General features: G+C 38.6%; 2 protein-coding genes and 2 non-coding genes across 6 annotated transcripts; 3 read left to right on the forward strand and 1 right to left on the reverse strand.

Moving 5' to 3' along the window:
• Nucleotides 1-120: 120 nt before the first annotated feature.
• LOC101740013 (uncharacterized) lies at nt 121-10,673 on the reverse strand. 3 transcript variants are annotated; one of them, XM_062673582.1, is made up of 2 exons: nt 9,911-10,673; nt 121-1,434 (listed from the first exon to the last, which is right to left on the reverse strand). In XM_062673582.1, exon 2 carries the CDS (start codon nt 1,316-1,318, stop codon nt 416-418), a length of 903 nt encoding a protein of 300 aa, XP_062529566.1. In that variant the 5' UTR covers nt 1,319-1,434; nt 9,911-10,673; the 3' UTR covers nt 121-415. The 3 variants fall into 3 exon arrangements, with proteins under 3 accessions (XP_062529566.1, XP_012547514.2, XP_062529565.1); XM_012692060.4 differs by lacking the exon at nt 9,911-10,673 and adding an exon at nt 2,618-2,943; XM_062673581.1 differs by lacking the exon at nt 9,911-10,673 and adding an exon at nt 2,570-2,943.
• Nucleotides 3,172-3,364, forward strand: LOC119629933 (U2 spliceosomal RNA). Its single transcript, XR_005245782.1, has one exon. It is a non-coding gene; the product is annotated as a U2 spliceosomal RNA (small nuclear RNA).
• Mir3222 (microRNA mir-3222) lies at nt 8,705-8,831 on the forward strand. The gene has a single exon (NR_107506.1). It is a non-coding gene; the product is annotated as a microRNA mir-3222 (primary transcript).
• Nucleotides 10,674-14,298: 3,625 nt separating the features above from the next.
• LOC101740148 (inhibin beta chain) lies at nt 14,299-21,083 on the forward strand. Its single transcript, XM_038017386.2, has 3 exons — nt 14,299-14,405; nt 19,323-19,395; nt 19,813-21,083. Exons 1-3 carry the CDS (start codon nt 14,397-14,399, stop codon nt 20,529-20,531), a joined length of 801 nt encoding a protein of 266 aa, XP_037873314.1. The 5' UTR covers nt 14,299-14,396; the 3' UTR covers nt 20,532-21,083.
• Nucleotides 21,084-21,697: the final 614 nt, after the last annotated feature.

Below are 21,697 nucleotides of genomic sequence, written 5' to 3' on the forward strand. Positions count from 1 at the left end.
TTTTGATTAATTTAATTCAAGGATACAGAGAAATGTATGATTTGCATGATCGTCATTATGATGATCTACTAAGCAGAGATAGTATTTGGAAGGGAATAGGGAACGTAATGAAAGAACCTGGTAATACTGACAAGTATATTTTATTTCCTAAGGTACATTAAATGAAAAATGTGATTACTTACGACGTAGGTAATTAATTAGATAGAATTTTGAGGAAATGTGTATTGCAACCAAACTGTCTAATACCAACAACAAGTCTATCTTTCAGTATTAGAGTAGGTGTTACTTTATTAATTATGACAATAAATTTTTTTTTTTTTATTGCCCTTGTAGGCAAACGAGCATACGGCCGGTGGGTACCGTCGCCCATGGACTTCAGCAATGCCAGGGGCAGAGCCAAGCCGCTGCCTACCGCTTAATAAACTCCACAAGCCTCGTTTGAAGAAGGAGGACATGTCATAGCGAAACTAAGTAATAATAAAAACATAACTAAGTAATAATAAAGTGTCAACAGATTAGTTTCTTCGAATACCTCTTCTAATAACCCTCGACTGCTACTCAACGGTACTAGTTGGAGGTACGAAGTATCGATAAATTGATCTCGGTCACACATTGCGTCTAGTGCTGCATGGCCTCCAATATATGGAAAATCTGTTATAGCTTCTGTTACCACATTTCTCTGAGCTTCCTCTTCAGACCAGTAGCAAAGGTCTTTTCGCAGTAAATTGTGCAAACAACAAGTGGCTACTATAATACCATTAACATATTTCGGCAATAACGAAAAACGACTTTCGTAAACTCTAAGCTTTTTCACCAATAGACCAAAAGCATTTTCGCTCACACGCCTAGCTCTACTCAGTCTATAATTAAAAACTTTCTTGTCTTCGTCATTTGTCAACTGATTCGCTGGATATGGTCTCATCAAATGTCTGGTTAAAGGAAAGGCCTTGTCTACAACAATGCTACGTGGTAACACTAAGTCTGTACCCGGTATTAAAGGATAACCTAGCAAATTTAACTGTCTATCGATTGAAGCTTTGCCAATATTAGAGTTATTGAGTATTTGGCTATCAGAATTTTTACCGAAGACACCAATATCGATGACTGAAAAATGGTAGTCCACATCGACTAAGGCCAATAAAACTATAGTAAACGTTTTTTTGTAAGAAAAGTAAAGGGAACCGCCATTCGGTGGTGCTTCAACATTCTTTCCATTCAGTGCCCCAATGCAATTTGGAAAGTTCCATTGCCTTCTAAAAAGCTGTTCTTTATATTTCCAGTCTGCTTCTCTCGGTACGGGCATGAAATTAGATGACATTTTTCAAATATGGTTATACAAGCCTCTTAAATAATTTGTCTAACAGTTGATTCACCAAGTCGAAAAGTAGGGGCTAATGATTTCATTGAATTTCCTGTTGCCTGAATATATAATATCTGAAACATAAAAAGCTGTGATTCAAACATCTTGCATCTTTTGGCCGATCCTTATGTTTATGCAAGCCAATAAGGTTATGGTTCTTGGTGCCTTTTAATGGCATCATCATCAGGCTATTTATACTTTATGTTCTAACTTTATTCATATGTACCTATATTTTTTCTTCCACAGCTAAAACTTGCAGAGACTGATGGAGACGTATAAGAGATAATTACAGACGCTCTAAAAATTTAAGGAAAACAAAAAGTGGACAAGCTGCTACAAATATAAAGAAACTAAAAATGAAGATTTATTGTCATTCCTGAACCCCTATTAATATAGGGGTTAAGGAGTGCAACGAGGATGAAACTTTTTCAAATCTTCTACCAAATAATGTTTCCAAAGACTGAAATAATGAGGACAATAGTCTTTTAGATAATACTCATAGCTGTGATAGCTCTAGTTTAAGTGCTGGTAATTCACAAAGCACTATAAGAAATCGTCCTGGTTCTTCAGAAGACAGTTCACCTCGTTCTTACAAAAGAAATTCCAGAAATTTAGGTACTCCACCACAGTTTTCACCAACACACTCGTTATTGCAAGAGTATTTAGAAAAGAAATACATTGCCAAGAAAAAAAAATCTGACAAAATTGTTAACTTGTTCAAGAGCTTAGGGGAAAATGTTTAAAATTTTCCGGAAGATGTTCAAAGTCGTATAAAACGTGAAGTTTTTAAAATAGTTACCGACGATGCAGAGGAGTTAGTTTTCAGGGACAAGTCTAAATCACAATATGTATTAGAATTATCTGAAGAGAGCGCACCGTCTATAATCAATTCAAACGATGTTGATGCGCAACTTCCAAACCAAATAATAACACCAACTTCGACAAACATTGTGATTCCAAATGATATTGACACACAGGAAGAGATTGGTCTTGATGATAACGCATTAAATGTTTTTTTTAAATTCTATTCAACAACAAAAAGATAACCAATTAATGGTATTATTAGTGTGGGCTAATAAGAGGCCAAACAGAAATAGAAATGGAAAATGTTGATAAAAGTATAGTTTTATCAGTCTTTAAGTTAGAAAAATTTTTGTTCCTTGATTTTGTGTTAATTTAATATTGACATTGTGCGTTTTCAAAACATACCGTAACTAGCGCCGCTGCTATCTATTAAAAAGACAAATACATACTTACATACATACTATTTTTCAGGTTAGCTTAATTAAGTTTATTTCATTGAAACCTTGAACACATTCATTAATCACATTCATAAATATTTTTGACATGTTGTATTTTATGATTAACTTTAAAAATCGTGATAACTTATTTTATTTATAAAGATTTTTCTCGATTGGCGACTCTAATGACAAATTAATTTTTACTTTAAAACAAAACCACAAGATCCTATCGCACCACCTCACTAACAAATATAAGATACATTTCACACAGGATTAAGTAGGAGGATAAAAGGATAATAAAAAATCACTAATAATGAAACTTACCTCCAACACTCATTAAAAGTTGTTGGTAAAAATTTAATCCAGGGTATAAATTTCAGAAATGCATAATAGATGGCGCTTATTTGTGTTGAACCAACATAAAGAAACAAGGGCGTATCAGATCGAACACTCGATTTGCTTTAAATATGTGCCTGCAGATGGCGTTGTGCATTTAAACCACAAATACTGAATCGCGATGACGAGATGCGTCTTATTCGAGTGACCTTCCTCGCCTTGTTTAGTTTCGGTATCGCTTCTCGGCCTTTTGGCTAAGATCAAAGTGTAGTATCTGTTCTTTTCAGCTTAATATCTGAAAGTTCCCTCATTGAGGGACCAGTATATTAAACTGATTTTTGTAAAACGACGAGATGTTCGGGGCTCGCTCCACTCTCGTCACGGGTCGGCCCGGCATTGCAGTGCCGCCGGGATCGGCCCTCAGAAACAATTATAAAATCTAGGGCTTCAGCGTTACTTAAGACTCGTGAGACATTTGTAGATTAAGTCCTATTTATTAAAAACGAAAAGTCTGAGAGCACTCAACCCAAGTAGTGCTTATTAACAGATTACAAAATTCGTCAACGATTTTTTTAAAAACCGGTGTTTCTCTCATCCACCATATAGGGTACGATTTTTACAAAAACCGATAAGACTAAGCAAAGAAACCACCTCGTAATGTAGAAAAAATGAACTTCAGTTTAGAAATATCGGTAGCGATTTGCGTTTCTATTTACATACATTCTAATTTCTAAGCATGGTAACTGCTGAAGCGGTAGACTCATAGATTATACACTTAATATGGTAGACTTCATAGAAAATTCTGGCTTTTTTGCTTAAGGTAGTCGAGTAGCTTGATGCTTCGAATGGAGAGGACGTCTTTGATCGACTGCATTTAATTATCTTGATGAGGTTAAATTATAAACCGTAATATTGCCGGTCAGTTCTCTTTTTACCAATTCTTTCGAAGACGAAAAATATTCCTGATGGCGGAAAGTATATCTAAATATTGGATGTAAATAAGCAACAATTTTATTTAGTGTACTTGTTTCATAATTTTACCGGACGCTTACTAATATTTTTTGTTACATAATTAGATTTTCTTTCTCATGTATATTATTATTATTAGTTTTATAGAAACAAGTGCAAGGCGATCGGGAAATTGTATAAAAAGCTACAAGCATAAAAATATATTTTTTTCACATACAAGCTAAAATAGTGTATAGATTTTTTAAAACATTTAACCAGTGATTATCGATTAACAAAATAACCGGTTTTTCTACGGTAACAGGCACAAATACAGGTCAACGTAACTAGCCTTAATCGTTCTTCATAAGATTTAAGAAATAATTGGTTATTCCATTAAAACTATACTTCAAGATATAAAAATAAATCATGTGTCAATGTGTGCTTAGAACAAGTTTTTAACGTTCTCGATAGTGTAAAAGTTAACTAAAAATTTTTTTTTTTTTTTTTATTGCCCTTGTAGGCAGACGAGCATACGGCCCACCTGATGGTGAGTGGTTACCGTCGCCCATGGACTTCAGCAATGCCAGGGGCAGAGCCAAGCCGCTGCCTACCAAGTTTGAACGTTTTCCTACGTTTGCCGCTAGGGGCGATGTTCCAATTGCATACAAATTTGAGTTAACTTTTACGCTATCGAGAACGTAAAAAAATTCAAACTAGGCACACTGCACGTCAAGCACGAAAATCTATCGAATACATAATGTATCGAGTGCTCGATACGAAAACGGATTATTAGATTAGAATATGGTAGTACTCGATATTTATCTTATGTCAAAACAAATTTTGTGCTGTCGATAATGAGCATAAGTTTCGAGATTCGAGAACGGTTTTTTTTTTATTGCTGGTATGGGTGGACGAGCTCGCAGCCCACCTGGTGTTAAGTGGTTACTGGAATACATTGACATCTACGACGTAAATACGCCACCCACCTTGAGATATAAGTTCTAAGGTCTCAAGTATAGTTACAACGGCTACCCCGCCCTTCAAACCGAAACGCATTACTGCTTCACGGCAGAAATAGGCAGAGCGGTGGTACCTACCCGCGCGGACTCACAAGAGGTCCTACCACCAGTAAACGTGACGATTCGATTGCGAAACGAAACTAAGTAAATTCATTCTGCTGCTGAAATTAGTTCTTTTTACGGACGCTAGGGGCGCTGTTTAAATCTTATAAAATTTTTTCTCGATAGCGATACGAATACTTTTTCGATAGTCATTCGTGCTCGCCCCTCTGAACATTGTGTATGCCACCCCCTTCGAGACGTGAGATAGAAGCTGCAATCGTGCTGCACCACCCTCCAAACGCTAATGGAAGACTGCTTCGCGGTAGATATAGGTTGGCGATATATCCCCGTGCGGGCAATGGTGGATTTACACCAAGGCCCGTGGGGCTCGGGCCTAGGGCTGCATGATCTGAGGGGAGACCAAATTTTTTAAATGCCAAAATTTCAGGGACGAGAAATACGGTCAGTCTCCTTTGAAAATGAGTGAGAGATACATTTTTATACAAAAATATATATAATTTTTTTATTGCTTAGATGGATGGACTAGCTCACAGCCCACCTAATGTTAAGTGGTTACTGGAACCCATAGACATCTACAACGTAAATGCGCCACCCACCTCGAGATATAAGTTCTACGGTCTCAATATAGTTACAACGGCTGCCCCGCCCTTCGAACCGAAACGCATTACTGCTTCACGGCAGAAATAGGCAGGGTGGTGGTACCTACCCGTGCCGACTCACAAGAGGTCCTACCACCAGTGATTACGCAAATTATAATTTTGCGGGTTTGATTTTTATTACACGATGTTATTCCTTCACCGTGGAAGTCAATCGTGAACATTTGTTGAGTACGTATTTAATTGGAAAAATTGGTACCCGCCTGCGGGATTCGAACACCCGTGCATCGCTATATACGAATGCACTGGACGTTTTATCCTTTAGGCCACGACGACGACGACACACATATATATATCAATTTATTTTAAATCTATGCTAATATTATAAACCTGAAGAGTTTGTTTGTTTGAACGCGCTAATCTCAGGAACTACCGATTTGAAAAATTCTTTCAGTGTTAGATAGCCCATTTATTGAGGAAGGCTAAAGACTATATAACATCACGCTAAGACCAATACAAGCGGAGCACCAATAAATAATGTTTCAAAATCGGGGTATTTTTCCCTTTTGAGAGCTTTCGCTGCGTGCGCTGCGGAAATGGTTAGTTTCGCTAAAATTTAGATTATTATTATTTTGTTCGAATCATTTGGCATTTCTGTTTTGGTGTCTATTAACAGTCTAAATCAAGGTGACCTGTCTGCTCATCTATGCGTAACAATAATAATCTAATCAAGGATCAAATACAATAATTTCATTCTATCTTAAAACAATCTTACGGTATTGTGGGGAACGTGGAGCCATTGCGGCGCGACAAAGTTTGACAACTGACTTTGGGGTTGCCATGTTAAACCTTTGAAACGATTCTTGTGATTTTTGCTAAGATTTAAAGAAATTTAAAAATAATGAAATTTTGCAGTCAACATGAGATTTACATATTTTTTTAAAATCAATAATTAAAACTATCAATGTTCGTAACACCTGAAGATTACCCAATGTACTTATCGAGAAATCTTGCATGGATTATCGTAAAATATCGATATTTTATAACAATAAAAAATGAACACATAATAAACTAATAAACTAGTAGTAGTAAAAACATAATAAACTAGACATAGCTCACTGAGTTTCTCGTCGGATTTTCTCAGTGGGTCGCGTTTCCGATCCGGTGGTAGATTATGCGAAGCATGCTTTTGCTATGCCTAGTGTCGGCAACACCCCCAAGTTAAGAGCCCTGAGAGCTCACCTACTCGCTCAGTTACGCTACCTCCTTTGGCATAGCCTCTCAAGGCTGCCAGCTTAGATAGGGAAAAAAAGTAATAACATTACACGCAGCGGTTCTTATTCTTTTATCTATTTAGGGACGCAGTAGCGCTCCAAACAAATTCGTCGGTTCGACACCCCTACCTGGAATATTTTTTATGGTTGCAGTGACGGTAGATATAGGTACATTTCGGGATTACGGTATTCGCCTGGTGTAAGCGTCAAAATAGTTCGGTGGTCTTATCTGGTTCAACAAGGATTTTTTTTACATCTATTGTAAGTAGTTACCGAAGTTAATGGACATGACAAAGTGAATGACGTCACCCATCTTTCAGTCTAAGTTTCAAGTATACGAGGATAGCCGTCATCGTCGTTATCGTCTAGTATAAATAATAATAAAAATAGTTTTGAAATTACTAATAAAGTACGACTTAGATTTTTTTGATATATTTAACGTAATCTATATTATGGATACTATAGGCCTATTTAGGCTTGATATACTCATTATAGGACACTCTGTATGGTGCCTGATTAAAATATGTATATATTCATTTATTTTAATTTATTTATTTATAGGTCCTCAATCTTGAGAACGTTGACGCATGTAGAAATAGTTTCGTCACGTACATCTAGTGAATTTCCAACATTTTGTGATAAGACAGCCCCTTAAAATCACTCACAGAACAAAAAGTCCAGATAATTTTAACAGCTGGTCACCCGATTTACGTTTAGTTTCAATCAATTGTTGGCATCGTCCCAGGATCTTGTTTTATTGGGCCGACTGGACGGCGCCGTTTTATTCCTCTGCCCACCACCGATTCACCGAGTGGACATAACAGTCCACGCATATTCGCCAGCCCAATATTTAACTATGTCATTTGAGTCATCAAATAATGGTATAAGTATTATCTCATTACAGAGGGAGTATTTCAAGTGGGCGTTAATGATCAGTGTGGGAATTGCGGGAAACACTAAATGAAGTCTTCCGTCAGATTATATTTAATGTATTCATATAAGTTAAAGTAGGCACATATAGTTAGAAGCTACAGAGAAATGCTCGTACCTTGTTTTGTTAAAAAAAACAAGCTTATGGGCTGAATTATTCGTATTTTAATTGATTTCTGCTATTAAAATAAGACGTTAAGTTCTCGAAAGAAAAAAAAAAATGGTGCGCGTGCAACTTGGTGCACGTAAAAGAAGCGAAACTTCTTTTGCGGTGTGTAATATTGTGGGGTTTCCTAATTTTACATCCTTAAATCAAATTCCTCTTGTAATAGGGAATGCTGTTGTGTATAAGAGAAACGATCTAGCTCGCCGTGTCCTTTCCATCTTTTTTATGATCGAAGTATTACTGGTGGCCCGGAGGCCTTTCCAGTTTCACCAGGACAGGTGGGCGAGCAAGGCTCAGCCAGGAGGGGTGGGATTTGCTAACAGCCGCCCGAGCGCCTCCGAAGAAGACCTAACAACTCAAGAGTAGCTGCTTCGTGAATGAATCTACTACCGGATCGGAATCGCAACTCCTTTCCTTCTCTCCGCGGCCGAGTGGTTCGCGAGGCACTCTGACTATTATCTCACTCTCGCTCTTCCTAAATTTTAACTATTCTCTATAGCCGTAACGAATCTGTCGCGAGTTAAATTTTACTCCGAACGTGCCTAACATATTAAGTGGTATTATCTATGGTGCCTACAGAAGTTCCACTTCAAAAATAATTATGCATTATACAATTATATTTATAAGATAAAAGTTTTAGCTGAGCTGATAGTATCTATGTCAGTTAACATTTTTAAGTTAATTTACGGCACACCGCTAAAATATAAAAGGTCCAAAATAGTCTTTCCGTAAATTTACCTTAGAGGAGAGTGTAGACTTTTTGGCGGGAACGCGTGGCGTGGCGTGGCTAGCTATGGTCTGTGAATTCGTTTACTTTGTTAATTTAGTGGTCCTTCAGGTTAAAACGTGTAATAGTGGAGATTTACTTATCATAGTATCTATGAAAGCGCATAAATGTGGGAAAATGGAACAAAATCGACGCTAGAAACAATAAGAAGACTGTAATCGTCAACTACTATTAATACTTTGATTAATCAAAATAAATGAATGAACAGTTTTGATGGAGCATGTTATTTAATATTAGTAAAACAGTGAAATGTTTATTTTGTACACGATAACTGTATGTTAGTAGTAATTTATTTATCCAAAAGGAAGATTAGAATTATCACACGGCACAGCCTAATATTTTATATATTCTGTTACATGAATAATAATGATATGGAGCGAAATGGGGTTAAGTTGATTTATTAGAGACTGTAATGAATTGCAGTGAAAATAAATGAAACTAGATGCGATAAAACGAATAAGGTGTCCTAAGCCACGTCCAGTGGCTGTGTTTTTTCCACATTTGACGCTAACCAGTTAATAAATAACCTCCTCCTCCTCGAATCGTGTTCCTCATATCTGAGGGTCGTGACCACCATCACCCATGAGCTTCAATCTTAAGATGTTTTTCCACTTTCCCCTGTCCACGGCGTCATGCAGCGCGCTGTACACTGTACTGTTTAAAGCGGTGCGGATCTGATCGGACCGAGTCGGGTTGCGGCCTCTAGATCTGTTGCCTTCAACTTTCCCTGTGATCATAAGTTTTTCTAGGTTATCGCCGTCTTTCCTCGCAATGTGACCAAAATATTCGAGGATCCGCTTCAGACATACAATAACCAGGTAATAAGAGATAAATTATAAAATTGCCGTTTTATTGTAATAATAAATTCGTATTGACATAGAACCTTCATGGTTTAAGATATTTGAGTGAAACTTTTTTCAAATGGTACCTATGAGGTTCTTCTTTTAAAAAATTTGCAGTAGGTATGTGTTCAATACTTGGAATTTTTTTTATTGCTTAGATGGATGAACGAGCTCACAGCCCACCTGGTGTTAAGTGGTTACTGGGGCCCATAGACATCTACAACGTAAATGCGTCACATATTTACTTTGAGATATAACTTATATCTCAGTATATGTAGTCACACCGGCTGCCCCACCCTTCAAACCGAAACGCATTACTACTTCACGGCAGAAATAGGCAGGGCCTACCGTACCTACCCGTAATCCTTGCTTCGATAATTTTCAATGCTGTGGGTCGATGCTTTGACTTAATAACTCTCTGCCGGACTGTCCTGCGCCAACCGTGCCTATCCTCGATTGCGCCGACGCCACCGTGATTATAGCAGTACCTATCATACTGGCGAAAATGTTTGACTGATGCCTGAATCTCGTTAGCAACATTTTCAAGAACAATTTGCACATTTATAAATTTAAAAACATTTGGCTAGGTCTTTATCCATACCCACAATTTAATTTCATTACACATATTTTTTTAACGGAGTTTTCACACATCAAAAAATAATTTTATGCTTAATTTATTCTGGCAAAGATTTAATAAGGTCGACAACGCATATTGTGCGACAGTAATTTTTACTTCAGGGAAATCGGTAAGCCTTTAACTTGGGTTCGGCATAAAAAGAATTCGTCATTATTTAAACAGATACGTCTCGGTCTGATTTTATGGGCGGCGAACGTCTGACCTCCGCAAAACGGGGGCACCGGATTCCGTCAGAGCTTTTTTATGCTTAAAAAAAAAACATTTCGTGTGGCTCTTTTTTTTTAAATCTGTAACCGGAAAGACAAGTTCACGGATTATCTTGTATGATGCTATTACCCAAATCCATTGATATCACAGCGTTAATAACCAGCCATCCTGAAAAATGAGGTCGAAATTTCCATTCCAAGCATCTTTGCTGCCGCACAAAACTATGCTCGGACGTCTTCCGCGATCGCCGGCGCTGGTGCTCATTCTCTGGTGAATTGGGATTTGTTCTTGTAAAACTCACAGTCACTACATAGTATAAAATAAAGTCGCTTTCTCGGTCCCTATATCCCTATGTATGCTTGAATCTTCAAAACTACGCAACGGATTTTGATGCGGTTTTTTTTAATAGATAGAGTAATTGAAGAGGAAGGTTTATATGTATAATAACATCCATTAAATAGTGGAGAAATCAATAATAAATTACACTTTCCGAAGCGAAGCGAGGGCGGGTCGCTAGTAAGTCAAGACTATTTGATGCTAATCAGAGACTGGAGCTTATGGGCATCAAAACGGGAGTGGAGCCGCCCGGAGCTACTTCTTGTAATGCACAAAACTACCCACAGTCACAACAAGGTCATCGCTAGTAAAGTTCGACCTAGAAATGCGCTACCCGTCTTTCATTCAGTGTCAAAGATATGACTAAGAAAATCATCGAAGAGCGGTTAGCCGCTGGCATATGCAATACGCTGACTGGCACTGGTGGTAGGGCATAATGTAAGCTAGCGAATGATCCAACACCGCGTCTATATCTGCCGCGAAACAATCGCTCCAGCTTAAAGGGAACTAACAGCTCTACAATGCAGTACAAAATCAAAAAATTTTAATATGTGTAACTACTTTAAATTTCTCTCTCTCTCTCATTGTCAAACATTGTCACTTTTTAACTGTGATTATACTACAGTACAGTACATAAGTTAAAGGTCATGGTTATAGTTAGTGACAATAATTCGAAACGACACTAATATTTCTATTCTGTTTATTCATAAGCAAATGTACGGAAATTGTTTCAGGAAATCTATAAACGGATTATCCCACACTCAATCTTCGGTTTTTTTTGATTTAATAAATTTATAATGAGCACGAGTGAGACGGCTATTTAAATTTAGTACCAGTGTAGATTTGAAACGACGAATAAAATCTATAACTTTGTTTTTTGTCCTACTCGCACGGAATGTGTTACGAGCAGGACGGTATAAAACACTAAGCATTTTCGTAGCTAGCGCCTACGCGGCTACGAAGCGCTACGAAAGACTTCTACAACGCGTGGATAAAAAAACTAGAACCTTTGTACTAGTCAATTTAGAAATACAATTGTACTTAGACGGAAATTTATTAATTAGCTATAAAAATTATACTTCCAAGTCTGATGGGCCACAGCGTTTCCACTTTCTTACGCTGATTATGCAAACCATTTAAAATTTAGTTACATTTATACATTTACGATTACTGGTGGTAGGACCTCTTGTAAATCCGCACGGGTAAGTACCACCACCCCGCCTATTTTTGCCGTGAAACAGTAATGCGTTTCGGTTTGAAGGGTGGGGCAGCCGTTGTAACTATACTGAGACCTTAGAACTCATATCTCAAGGTGGGTGGCGGCATTTACGTTGTAAATGTCTATGGGTTCTAGTAACTACTTAACACCAGGTGGGCTGTGAGATCGTTCACCCATCTAAGCAATAAAAAAAATGTAGTTACAATGAAGAGTAGGTAGAGTTTTCGGCGCGCACTATGCGGTACTGAGGGTTTCTCGGAGTCGAAGTGGTAGAGCTCGATGTGATTTAGTCGGTAGTAGGTTTTGCGGGGCGGGTCTTGCGTGTCTGATACCGCGCAGCGCCCCGCGTGCCTTTCTCAAGGCGTAGTCTCCCGGCAGGAATTGGAACAATTCTCACGGATCGTTTGGAACCTCTGGGTCTGCGGAGGGACTTCGGTTCCCTCTGTATTTTGTACCGTATGTTCCATGGGGAGTGCTCTGAGGAATTGTTCGAGATGATACCGGCATCTCGTTTTTACCATCGCACCGCCCGCCACCGGAGTAGAGTTCATCCGTACTACCTGGAGCCACTGCGGTCATCCACAGTGCGTTTCCAGAGATCTTTTTTGCCACGTACCATCCGGCTATGGAATGAGCTCCCCTCCACGGTGTTGTAAAACTTTATATAGTTACCTTTTATATAGAGCGGACAATTGTAATGTAAATGCTTCATTCTGAGACTATTACATTAAACATATTGTTCTAAAATTATAAAATGGGTCTGCAGCAGACTAGAGTGGTTGGTCAGAGTAAAAAAATCAAAACAACCACAGCTGGGTTAGACTGTTTAACGCCATTCCCATTTGATACTAAGCAGTTAGCCCAGTGGGTTTATCGCCGGATCTTCTCAGTGGGTCGCGTTTCCGATCCGGTGGGAGATTCTGCGAAGCACAGCTCTTGCTAGGGTTCGTGTTAGCAGCATCGTCAGGTTTAAGTCCCGTGAGCTCACCTACTAGTTAAGGTTACGCTGTTATGGTCTCTCTAGACCATCAGCTTAGGTAGGAAAAAAAACTAAGCAGTAATCGTCATTAAGCCATTCCAGAATGCGCCGTAGATCATTTTGATACAACCTGGCGTTTTACGGCTTTGACCAATGCAGACTGGCCTTGTATCTCAAGGATGGTGGTAGCTATTCAAGATAAAATGTCTGCCATGTGCTGACGTAACTTTGTAGGGTAGCCTTTATAAAAAGATAAGTATAATAGATATTTTTGATCGAAGAAGAACACATTTAACGACCAGTTCGACTCAATAGAGAATCGAACTTCAACCCTGTAGCGCAGTAATCAACGTCTTTTGCGACCAGAACGATGAAGAATAAAGACAGTTTAGTAATAACCTCGATAACACGGTAGATTGGTTCCGCGTTATAGGAAACGCGTTGTAGGAGTATTCTCGCATAACGCGCTTTTATGCCACAATATAACGCGTTATGTACAAATATTTATAATATATAGTTATATACAAATATAATGCAATATAACCAATGTTTTTACAATTAAAAAAATAGGAACACAAACTTAATAAATTAATTTAATTTAATTTTATAACAAAAGAATTGACACAATGTGCAAAGGTACGCAATTGATACAATGTATAAATTAATTATGAATTGTATGTACAAATCATTTTAAATTTCACAGTACAGAAATAATATAACGTGTGGTATCCTCGCATTATATGGGAGAATACCCGCGTTATACGGGGGAGTGAAATCGCGTAATATGAAAACGCGTTATAAGAGCACCATGTTATGTAGAGGATCACTGTAAGTATGCAACTTATTTTCTTGCTATAGATCACGCAAATTAACGGATGACTCACCCGGTGTTATCAAGGAAACCACGAGACACAAGGTCATATGTAAAATAAATTCGTAATACAATTGAATTAATATATTTTTTTAATCTTTTAAAGTCTTACTCAAGTCTTGTCCACTCTTTTTCAATAAACTGTTTATTTTTGTAATGATTTGTTTTAAAAATTTTGCTCCGTTCAAATATTACATAAATCTTAAAGCCATATGTAAGAAGAACATTTATAGCATATTCAAGTTTATAACAAAAGCTAAGGCCAAGCAACTAGCGTAAAAGGCCGAACTGTGTTGCCAAGCGAAATTTGAATTTAACTATTAAATGGAATTTCCCCTTTTTATTGAGTCATTCGCCTGGTACATACAAGTGATTTGCAGAAATCTTTAACATTTTGGCAACTTACAAAAGCCACCCCTATAGTTTTCCCCACGTGAGTCAGAACCACCCCACGTTGACTGTATATAAACAGAGGGCTTTCCCGAAAATTTCTTAGTACCATTTCAGCCGGCCTGGGGGGAGGGCGAACATCGCTTCAGAAATGGACAACTTTTTACGAGACGTTCTCGATGAGAATTTTCCGATATGAAAGAGGTAACTTTTCAAACAATTATATTAGAGATTAATATTTAAATTATACACATAATTATTAGTAGACTTTTCGTAGTGTTTTTCTGAGAATTTTGATAATTTCGTTGTATTTTTACTCAGAGAAAATAGTTGATTTACTGTATAAAAAGTCCGGTGGTCATATTGTTTTATTATTAACGATGAAAATAATAATTTAAAGCGATTTAATTTATAATTTTATTTACAAACTTAACACGAATATTTTACAAAGTTAACTTTTCGCAAATTACGTCATCTATTTTTCTAATCATTACACTCAATATAAATTCATTTAAAACACGCTAAACAAGTAAATTTATTACCAAAACAAAATTAATTAAATGAATTTTAAAATATAGAATATTTACTTAGAAAAACAAAAGATGAAAATAATGTTTCATACGTGTTATATAATTCAGGCCAGATTCCGATAATGTGAACATTTACTTAGAAAAACAAAAGATGAAAATAATGTTTTATACACGTTATAATTCAGGCCAGATTCCGATAATGTTTTAATTGTGTTATAAAACATTTTCGAAGCGACCTAACACGATAACCAGACGTTTCTAGTTGCCATTTATAGCGTTTAATGCGGAACAAATGTAATTTTCCGTCTAGAATTTATTATTTTTTCATAAATCACATGCAACTTCCCTCAACTGAATGCGTTTGACTGATACTGTTTTATTAAGACTTCTATGTAGAATAAGTTTTTATTTGATCTAAAAAAAAATTTTTTTTTTTATTGCTTAGATGATTGGACGAGCTCACAGCCCACCTGGTGTTAAGTGGTTACTGGAGCCCTAAGACATCCACAACGTAAATGCGCCACCCACCTTGAGATATAAGTTCTAAGGTCTCAGTATAGTTACAACGGCTGCCCCACCCTTCAAACCGAAATAACTGCTTCACGGCAGAAATAGGCCGGGCGGTGGTACCCACCCGCGCGGACTCACAAGAGGTCCTACCACCAGTAATAATATTCGTTCCATTTATTGTTTATACAATATTTAGTCGGCTTTTATTGCCAGATATAGAAAAAAGCAGTATTAAATAGAACGTCTTATACACTTAGCATGTGTAATAAAAGTTTTTATTATATAATTTGAATGAAACTTGATTTGAGGCTTAAGATTGAAGTTTCGTAGCCAGTACCTGCACATACAGACTACAGTATAAGTACAGACTTACAGCTGCAAGATCAATAACAAAATAATCGGAATTAATGTAAACATATTGTTACTAATTCAATTCCTGGCAACACAGAAAAAAATCACAGATTCACTAAATAAATAAAATAATCAACAACAACAATCAAAAAATAAATTAATCAACAACAATAAATTAGCAATGCTATGACACGTAAAAGTTTTGTTAAATTTAGTTTACTTCTTTAATAAATTAATCAACAAATATTACCAGTTCTTTGATACGTATAAGTTTAGCTTAGTTGTTAATTTAGATTATTTCTTTAAAGAACAATAGCGGAAGTACAGCGATACGCCTGTCTTGCTGACACTTTTCACGTGTTTCCACACGAAACGACCGCGTGAGGTGAACGTTTGAATTAAAAAAAAAAACGATTGACTTAACTCGTACATAAAAATAAAACTCAGATACGTTTTAACTTAAAAGTGGTTTGAATTTTGAGAGATTTTCGCGAATTAAAAAGGCATCAGCCTTAAGGACATTGAATTGAAAATTGTCGCTGCATTATTTGTTGAGTCACTTATCGAATCGATAGCAGATATCGTTCTAATTGAAGCTTTAAACCAAATTAAGCAAAGTATGTACTAAAGAACTCTTGCACACTTAAATATTGTACATAATTCCGATTCATTTCGTTGTCTTGTACCATATACGTTCTAAATTCGTCGTCTATCAATCGTCCCAACTTGACGTTTATTTCTCTATTTAGTTTCATTTGAAGGCAAAACATGGGTAACGAGGTCAGGTCAGGCGTTCACCATAGCTTTTAGTGCCCAAGTTTCGTAAAATATCCCATTGCTGCTTTTCATTCTGCCGTACAGTTGATTTCCTTGTGATATTATTATTTTGCTTTACGTATTTCGTATGTTTTTATGACTAGTTTTTTACCACGTTGTTCTTTATGTAAGGTCGGCAATTTACGGTCGGATTAAATAAACCAATTTTAGGGTTGTCTCGTTGTGATTTTGCTTATTTCTATCTGTTAGTCTTTCAGTTTAGTCTTGTATGTGGTATTAGTCATATGCTAATATTTTTAGTAGGAGATTATAAATATTTGAAATTAGGGATGTAGACGTTACAAAAAACATAAATTACGAGTAGCATTGATAGTGCTTGGGAGCCTCGATCAAAAATATGTGAGGTATGAAGAATAATTAAATAGTACCTATATAAGCCCATATTTTTTTTAGTGGTGGTAGGACCTCTTGTGAGTCCGCGCCGGTAGGTACCACCACCGTGCCTATTTCTGCCGTGAAGCAGTCATGCGTTTCGGTTTGAAGGGTAGGGTAGCCGTTGTAACTATACCGAGACCTTAAAACTTATATCTGAAGGTGGGTAGCGCATTTACGTTGTAGATGTCTACGGGCTCCAGTAACCACTTAACACCAGGTGGGCTGTAAGCTCGTCCACCCATCTAAATAATAAAAAAATAATAAAAAATTAGACTTTAAAATAGTATTTAGGGTGTATACCCTGTGATGATACAGGGACAATTAAAAAAATAATGTCCAAAAACCTTTTTTTTTTAAAGTTGAATTTAAAATGGATATCATTAATCTGTGAATTTTTCACGACCGATAGTACAATATAAAACGTACCTAAAGGCATCGATCTACCATTGCATAATGATGCAACAAGGCGAACGGCGACAGCACTCGACTTGAGGCCGGACAGTAAATAATTCACGCTATACTTGAACCTAAATATACTTACTAGTACTTTTACTAAGGTTCTTGTTTGTTTGCTTGGAACGTCCGCTGATTGTGAACGAGCAGGGATTCCCGGTAACCAACTGTTTCCACTTAACCCTAAATGGAGACACGCGTTGTTCGGGTGAAAACCTTGGTATTTCAAGGGGTATGAAGTCTCCCGGCATGTTGGCTTTTGATTCCTTCGCTTACACTACCGTTTCCAGAAGTAATCAAGATGATATCTGTGTCTTCGTATTATCACTGTACCCCGAGATATCGGAGCAATGTTCATCTCGCATTTATTATTTTGGTTTTATTTCGTTACAACATTTCGAATATTTTACAGTTCTCGTAGTCACGGACGATCGTACCCTTAGTAAATCGTAGGAATGGTTCTAATCATGTCTATGATTCGCGAAAACCGAAGAAATTTGTGAAGTTCGTCTCATTTGTCTTTAACCTCTCAGACAGTGCACTACCACGGGTCGTTTTTTTTTTCTAGAGCCTTAAAACTGTGGTATGACAAACTATTTCAGTGTCCTCCGAAGTATTTGACATGTTTCTTTCTTTACAAATGTGTAGAAGATTATTGACGGCCTGTGAAGTAGGCAGTCGCTTTTCATTCGTCTCCCACTGTTCGTAGATCTCTTCAGACATTAAAGAGAGATGAAGGACCAATGTCCAAGTGTACACAATATTAGCGGGCTACCTCTTCAGGTCACCTCTGTCTCATTGGTCTACGGAAGGTACAAGATGCATATATTACATTGGACTTAAACCAACTAGTGCTTAGTAGAGGTCTTTTCCATTTGACTTAGGTCGCCACAGTCAACTTATCGAAGTGGTCTGGCTTCCGTCTACACGTGTAATGCAATGATAACATATTATCGGAAAATTACATTACTTTATGAAGGCGTTCCTTCTAATTAAAATTTTATTCAAAATCAAACAGTATCTGTGGATGCAAGCTTTTAGTGCCAACTTTAAGTCGAGTGTCTTGCTACTGTAGTCGATCTTAAACGTTTGCATTTAAGTCTCTCAGACTATACCGATGGCTTTGAGCCAAATTTTACTTGTTTGTTTGGAACATTAAAACCTAAATAATGTATAAACGTAATGTTTTCTTCATTGTAAATGAGATTATATTCTGTGTTGCCGCGAGTCGTATGCTTTACGTTTCAGTCATCCGTGACCACGGAAAGTGTAGAGTGTTCGAAACATCGCAAGTAATATAAAGATAATAAAAAACGCGTTATTAAAAGGTAAAAATAGTTTTAATGTATACCGAGGAGTGAAAGGCTATTTATCTTTGTAATTTAATTATCTTTGTAATTAAAAGTCCGTTTTATTTAGATATTAGCATCAACAATTCGATGTTTTTAATTGAACTTCGATTAAGTTTAATACATTTAAATAGCTAATGAAGTTTTTTTGTTATGACATTTTTCCAAATTTTTAAAACTTTGAATGGCTCTCCTGCATAGTTGAAAAAATGTCGTTTAAAGCTAATTTTATATTTCATTCGTAAGATAAATATTATAAAGTAATATAATTTCATTAAAGTACTTTATAGATAATCGAAGCGAACTTAGGCCCGGATGATGTTAAATGGTAGTGGAGGCCATAGACAAACTGTATCCCTCCATACACATTAAGATACAAGGACGAAGTACTGGCTTCGTTGGTATAAGATCCTTTCTGTTATACCTTTCAAATGGGAAACACAAAACAATAAAAATATTCAGCACTTTTGTATAACAGTGCTTGTTCTTTAAATAATATTAATTAACAATTCCTTGTTCTGAATATGAAAATTAATTAATTAATTAAGGATTTATTTCTGAATTTCTTGCCATTTATCTATTGAGAATAGACGTAATAGAACATAATATGACCCCCGGTTTTAATAATGATTTTTACCCTTATGTACGAAATATGCAGATACATTTTAAAACGATACAATGAATATTTATGTTCATATAATTTTGTTTCTTTTCAGGATGATCACAACTCACAACGGAGACAATCACTGGAAAGAGCAACAGAACTTCAGAACAACAGAACAGCAATCAGTTTAACTTTTTTTATAATTTTTTTAAATTTCTGTGCTATAGTAGTAGCAGTGTTTGCAGTCGTTTATACAAGTACAAGTAAAAGAAATAGTAGGTTCCCATGATTTCTAGGATTTAAGAGCATAAGCGGATGTAGAGGCGGCCAGCGCGAACTTGACTCGGCACGAGCACACAGAGTCGTGTGCTCGCGGTGACCACGCCAGCGCAGCTCACAGCCATGGGTGCCCACCGCCTCCACTCCGTCGTCTACCCTCTCCTCTCCCGTTCTGATTGCAGACACTGCACTAACGATGGGTCATTTCATTGTAGGTAGGATACCATAGGGACCGTTAGGAATTTAGAGCGAAATCAACCACATATTAATCTCTGATGGCCTTGAATCGATTTTCTAAATCCAAAGAATAATTTTGCCTCCAGGTCCGACTCTGAACGGACAAAGATTGATCGAGTTCCGGCTCGGCCAGGAGGGCGACTCGAATCGAGGGGAGGGACTGGAGGTCGCTTCCGCCGAACTCATGGTGCGCGCCGAGACGGTGCCCCATGCGCGGCACCTGCGCTATACGCTGTGGGCCTTCACCGTCGGAGACAACGCGACCGTCGGCGCGCTCGCCGGCGCCACGAGGAGGGACGCGGCGCGCGCTTGGCAGCGGCTCGATGTGACCGCGGCTGCGCAGCGCTGGGCCGCCGCCGGGGCGCTGACGCCGCTGCGTCTGCTGTTGGACTGCAGCGGGTGCGGCGGCCGCGTGCGCCTGCGGCTGGGCGGCGGACAGGCGGCGCGGCCCTTGCTGCGTCTTCGCCTGATGCCGCCGCCCGCTCGTCGTCGACGGGCGCTGGACTGCGACGGGTCGGAGCATGGCCGGTGTTGTCGACAGACCTACTACGTGAGCTTCCGCGCGCTCGGCTGGGACGACTGGATCGTCGCGCCAGAGGGCTACTACGCCAACTACTGTCGTGGGGCCTGCGCGCCCTTCCTCAACTACCACTCGCAAGTGGTGGAGGCGGCGCGGCTCGAGCGCGCCGCGTGCTGTGCGCCTGTGCGCTTTTCGGCGCTGTCGCTCATCTACTTCGGCGCCGACTCGAACATCATCAAACGTGACCTGCCCGAGATGGTGGTCGAGGAGTGCGACTGCCCGTAGCGGTCGCGTCCGTAGCCCGCCGCTAGCCGCGCCGCCCCGCCGCTCTCCGCCGCCGGCTCGCCCGCCGCGGCGCGCTTCTGCCGCTCTCGAATCAGATTTACTCCGAATAATATTCTCGACTTGTGTATATTTTGTTCCTCGCGTTCGAAAAACTATATCCTAAATCGAATAAATAAATCTCAGTCTACATAGGGTCGTTCGCGTTACCGTATTGCATGTTGTGTGTCGTCCAGCCACGCCTCGGGATGACGCGTCCCGCCAGTGCCTCTAACACTTAGTTCGGTCGTGTTCTAGTTGCAGTAAACAATGGACTGTCGCGCTGTTAGTTGTCGGTGCCCGGTGTCGGTGACTGAGTGCGACATGCGACCGGAGTGCGGCGCGACAGTGCGGCGTGCGATGCGAGCTCGCGAGGCCGTGTGTAGACACCCTAAATAATTTAATCCTACGCCGTTTTCTTTCACCCCGTTTGGTGATCGCTTGTAATTATTGTAAACTGTATTATAATAATTATTATAATTATATTATAATAAATCAACTTTTTCATAATGATTACTATCTCTTTCATTACAAACCTTTATTATCTATATTTAAAAAAAAGACAATTGGATTTACTTAATATTCTCTCAGTCTCAATATTATAATCACAAGAGGCTATTCCAAATACGCACGGTTGGTTAGGTGAACTCAGAGGTTCAAACTGGAAGAACTCGCGACACTAGCCCTAGCACGAGCATTGCTTCGCTAAATCTACCACCAGATCGGCAACGCAACCCACTGAGAAGATCTGGCGAGAAACTCAGTGGGCTGTGTCTATGGGCTAGGTTCCACGTAGAACTCTTGGAGTGTCTAAAAGAACCGAGTGCTCTGAGGAATTGCTTGAGATGATTCCATCATCTCATTTTTACCATCGCACCGGAGTAGAATTCGTTCATACTACCTTTTTTTTAACGCTGGGGAATCCATTTACGGATACCTGGTCGAGGGGGGTAACAAACCGGGCTATGTCGGACTCCGGCGCCTCCAGAGAGGAAGAGGGAGAAGAGGAAGACCGGGGTCCTCCTCTTCTTCCAATTCCTGCCGGGAGACTACGCCTTGAGAAAGGCGAGCGAGGCACTGTACGGCGTCAGCCACGCAAGAGCTACCCCGCAAAACCGACTACCCACTAA

This window comes from Bombyx mori, chromosome 18 (assembly GCF_030269925.1).
Source record: "Bombyx mori chromosome 18, ASM3026992v2".
Taxonomy (NCBI): domain Eukaryota; kingdom Metazoa; phylum Arthropoda; class Insecta; order Lepidoptera; family Bombycidae; genus Bombyx; species Bombyx mori.

What these genes read in the sequence shown, in the direction of transcription:
- LOC101740013 (XM_062673582.1), bottom strand. Translation starts at nt 1,318, where the DNA reads ATGTCATCTAATTTCATGCCCGTACCGAGAGAAGCAGACTGGAAATAT.
- LOC101740148 (XM_038017386.2), top strand. An exon ending in GAACAACAGAACAGCAATCA is followed by an intron (nt 19,396 to 19,812) that starts GTTTAACTTTTT and finishes TTTTGCCTCCAG; the next exon opens with GTCCGACTCTGAACGGACAA.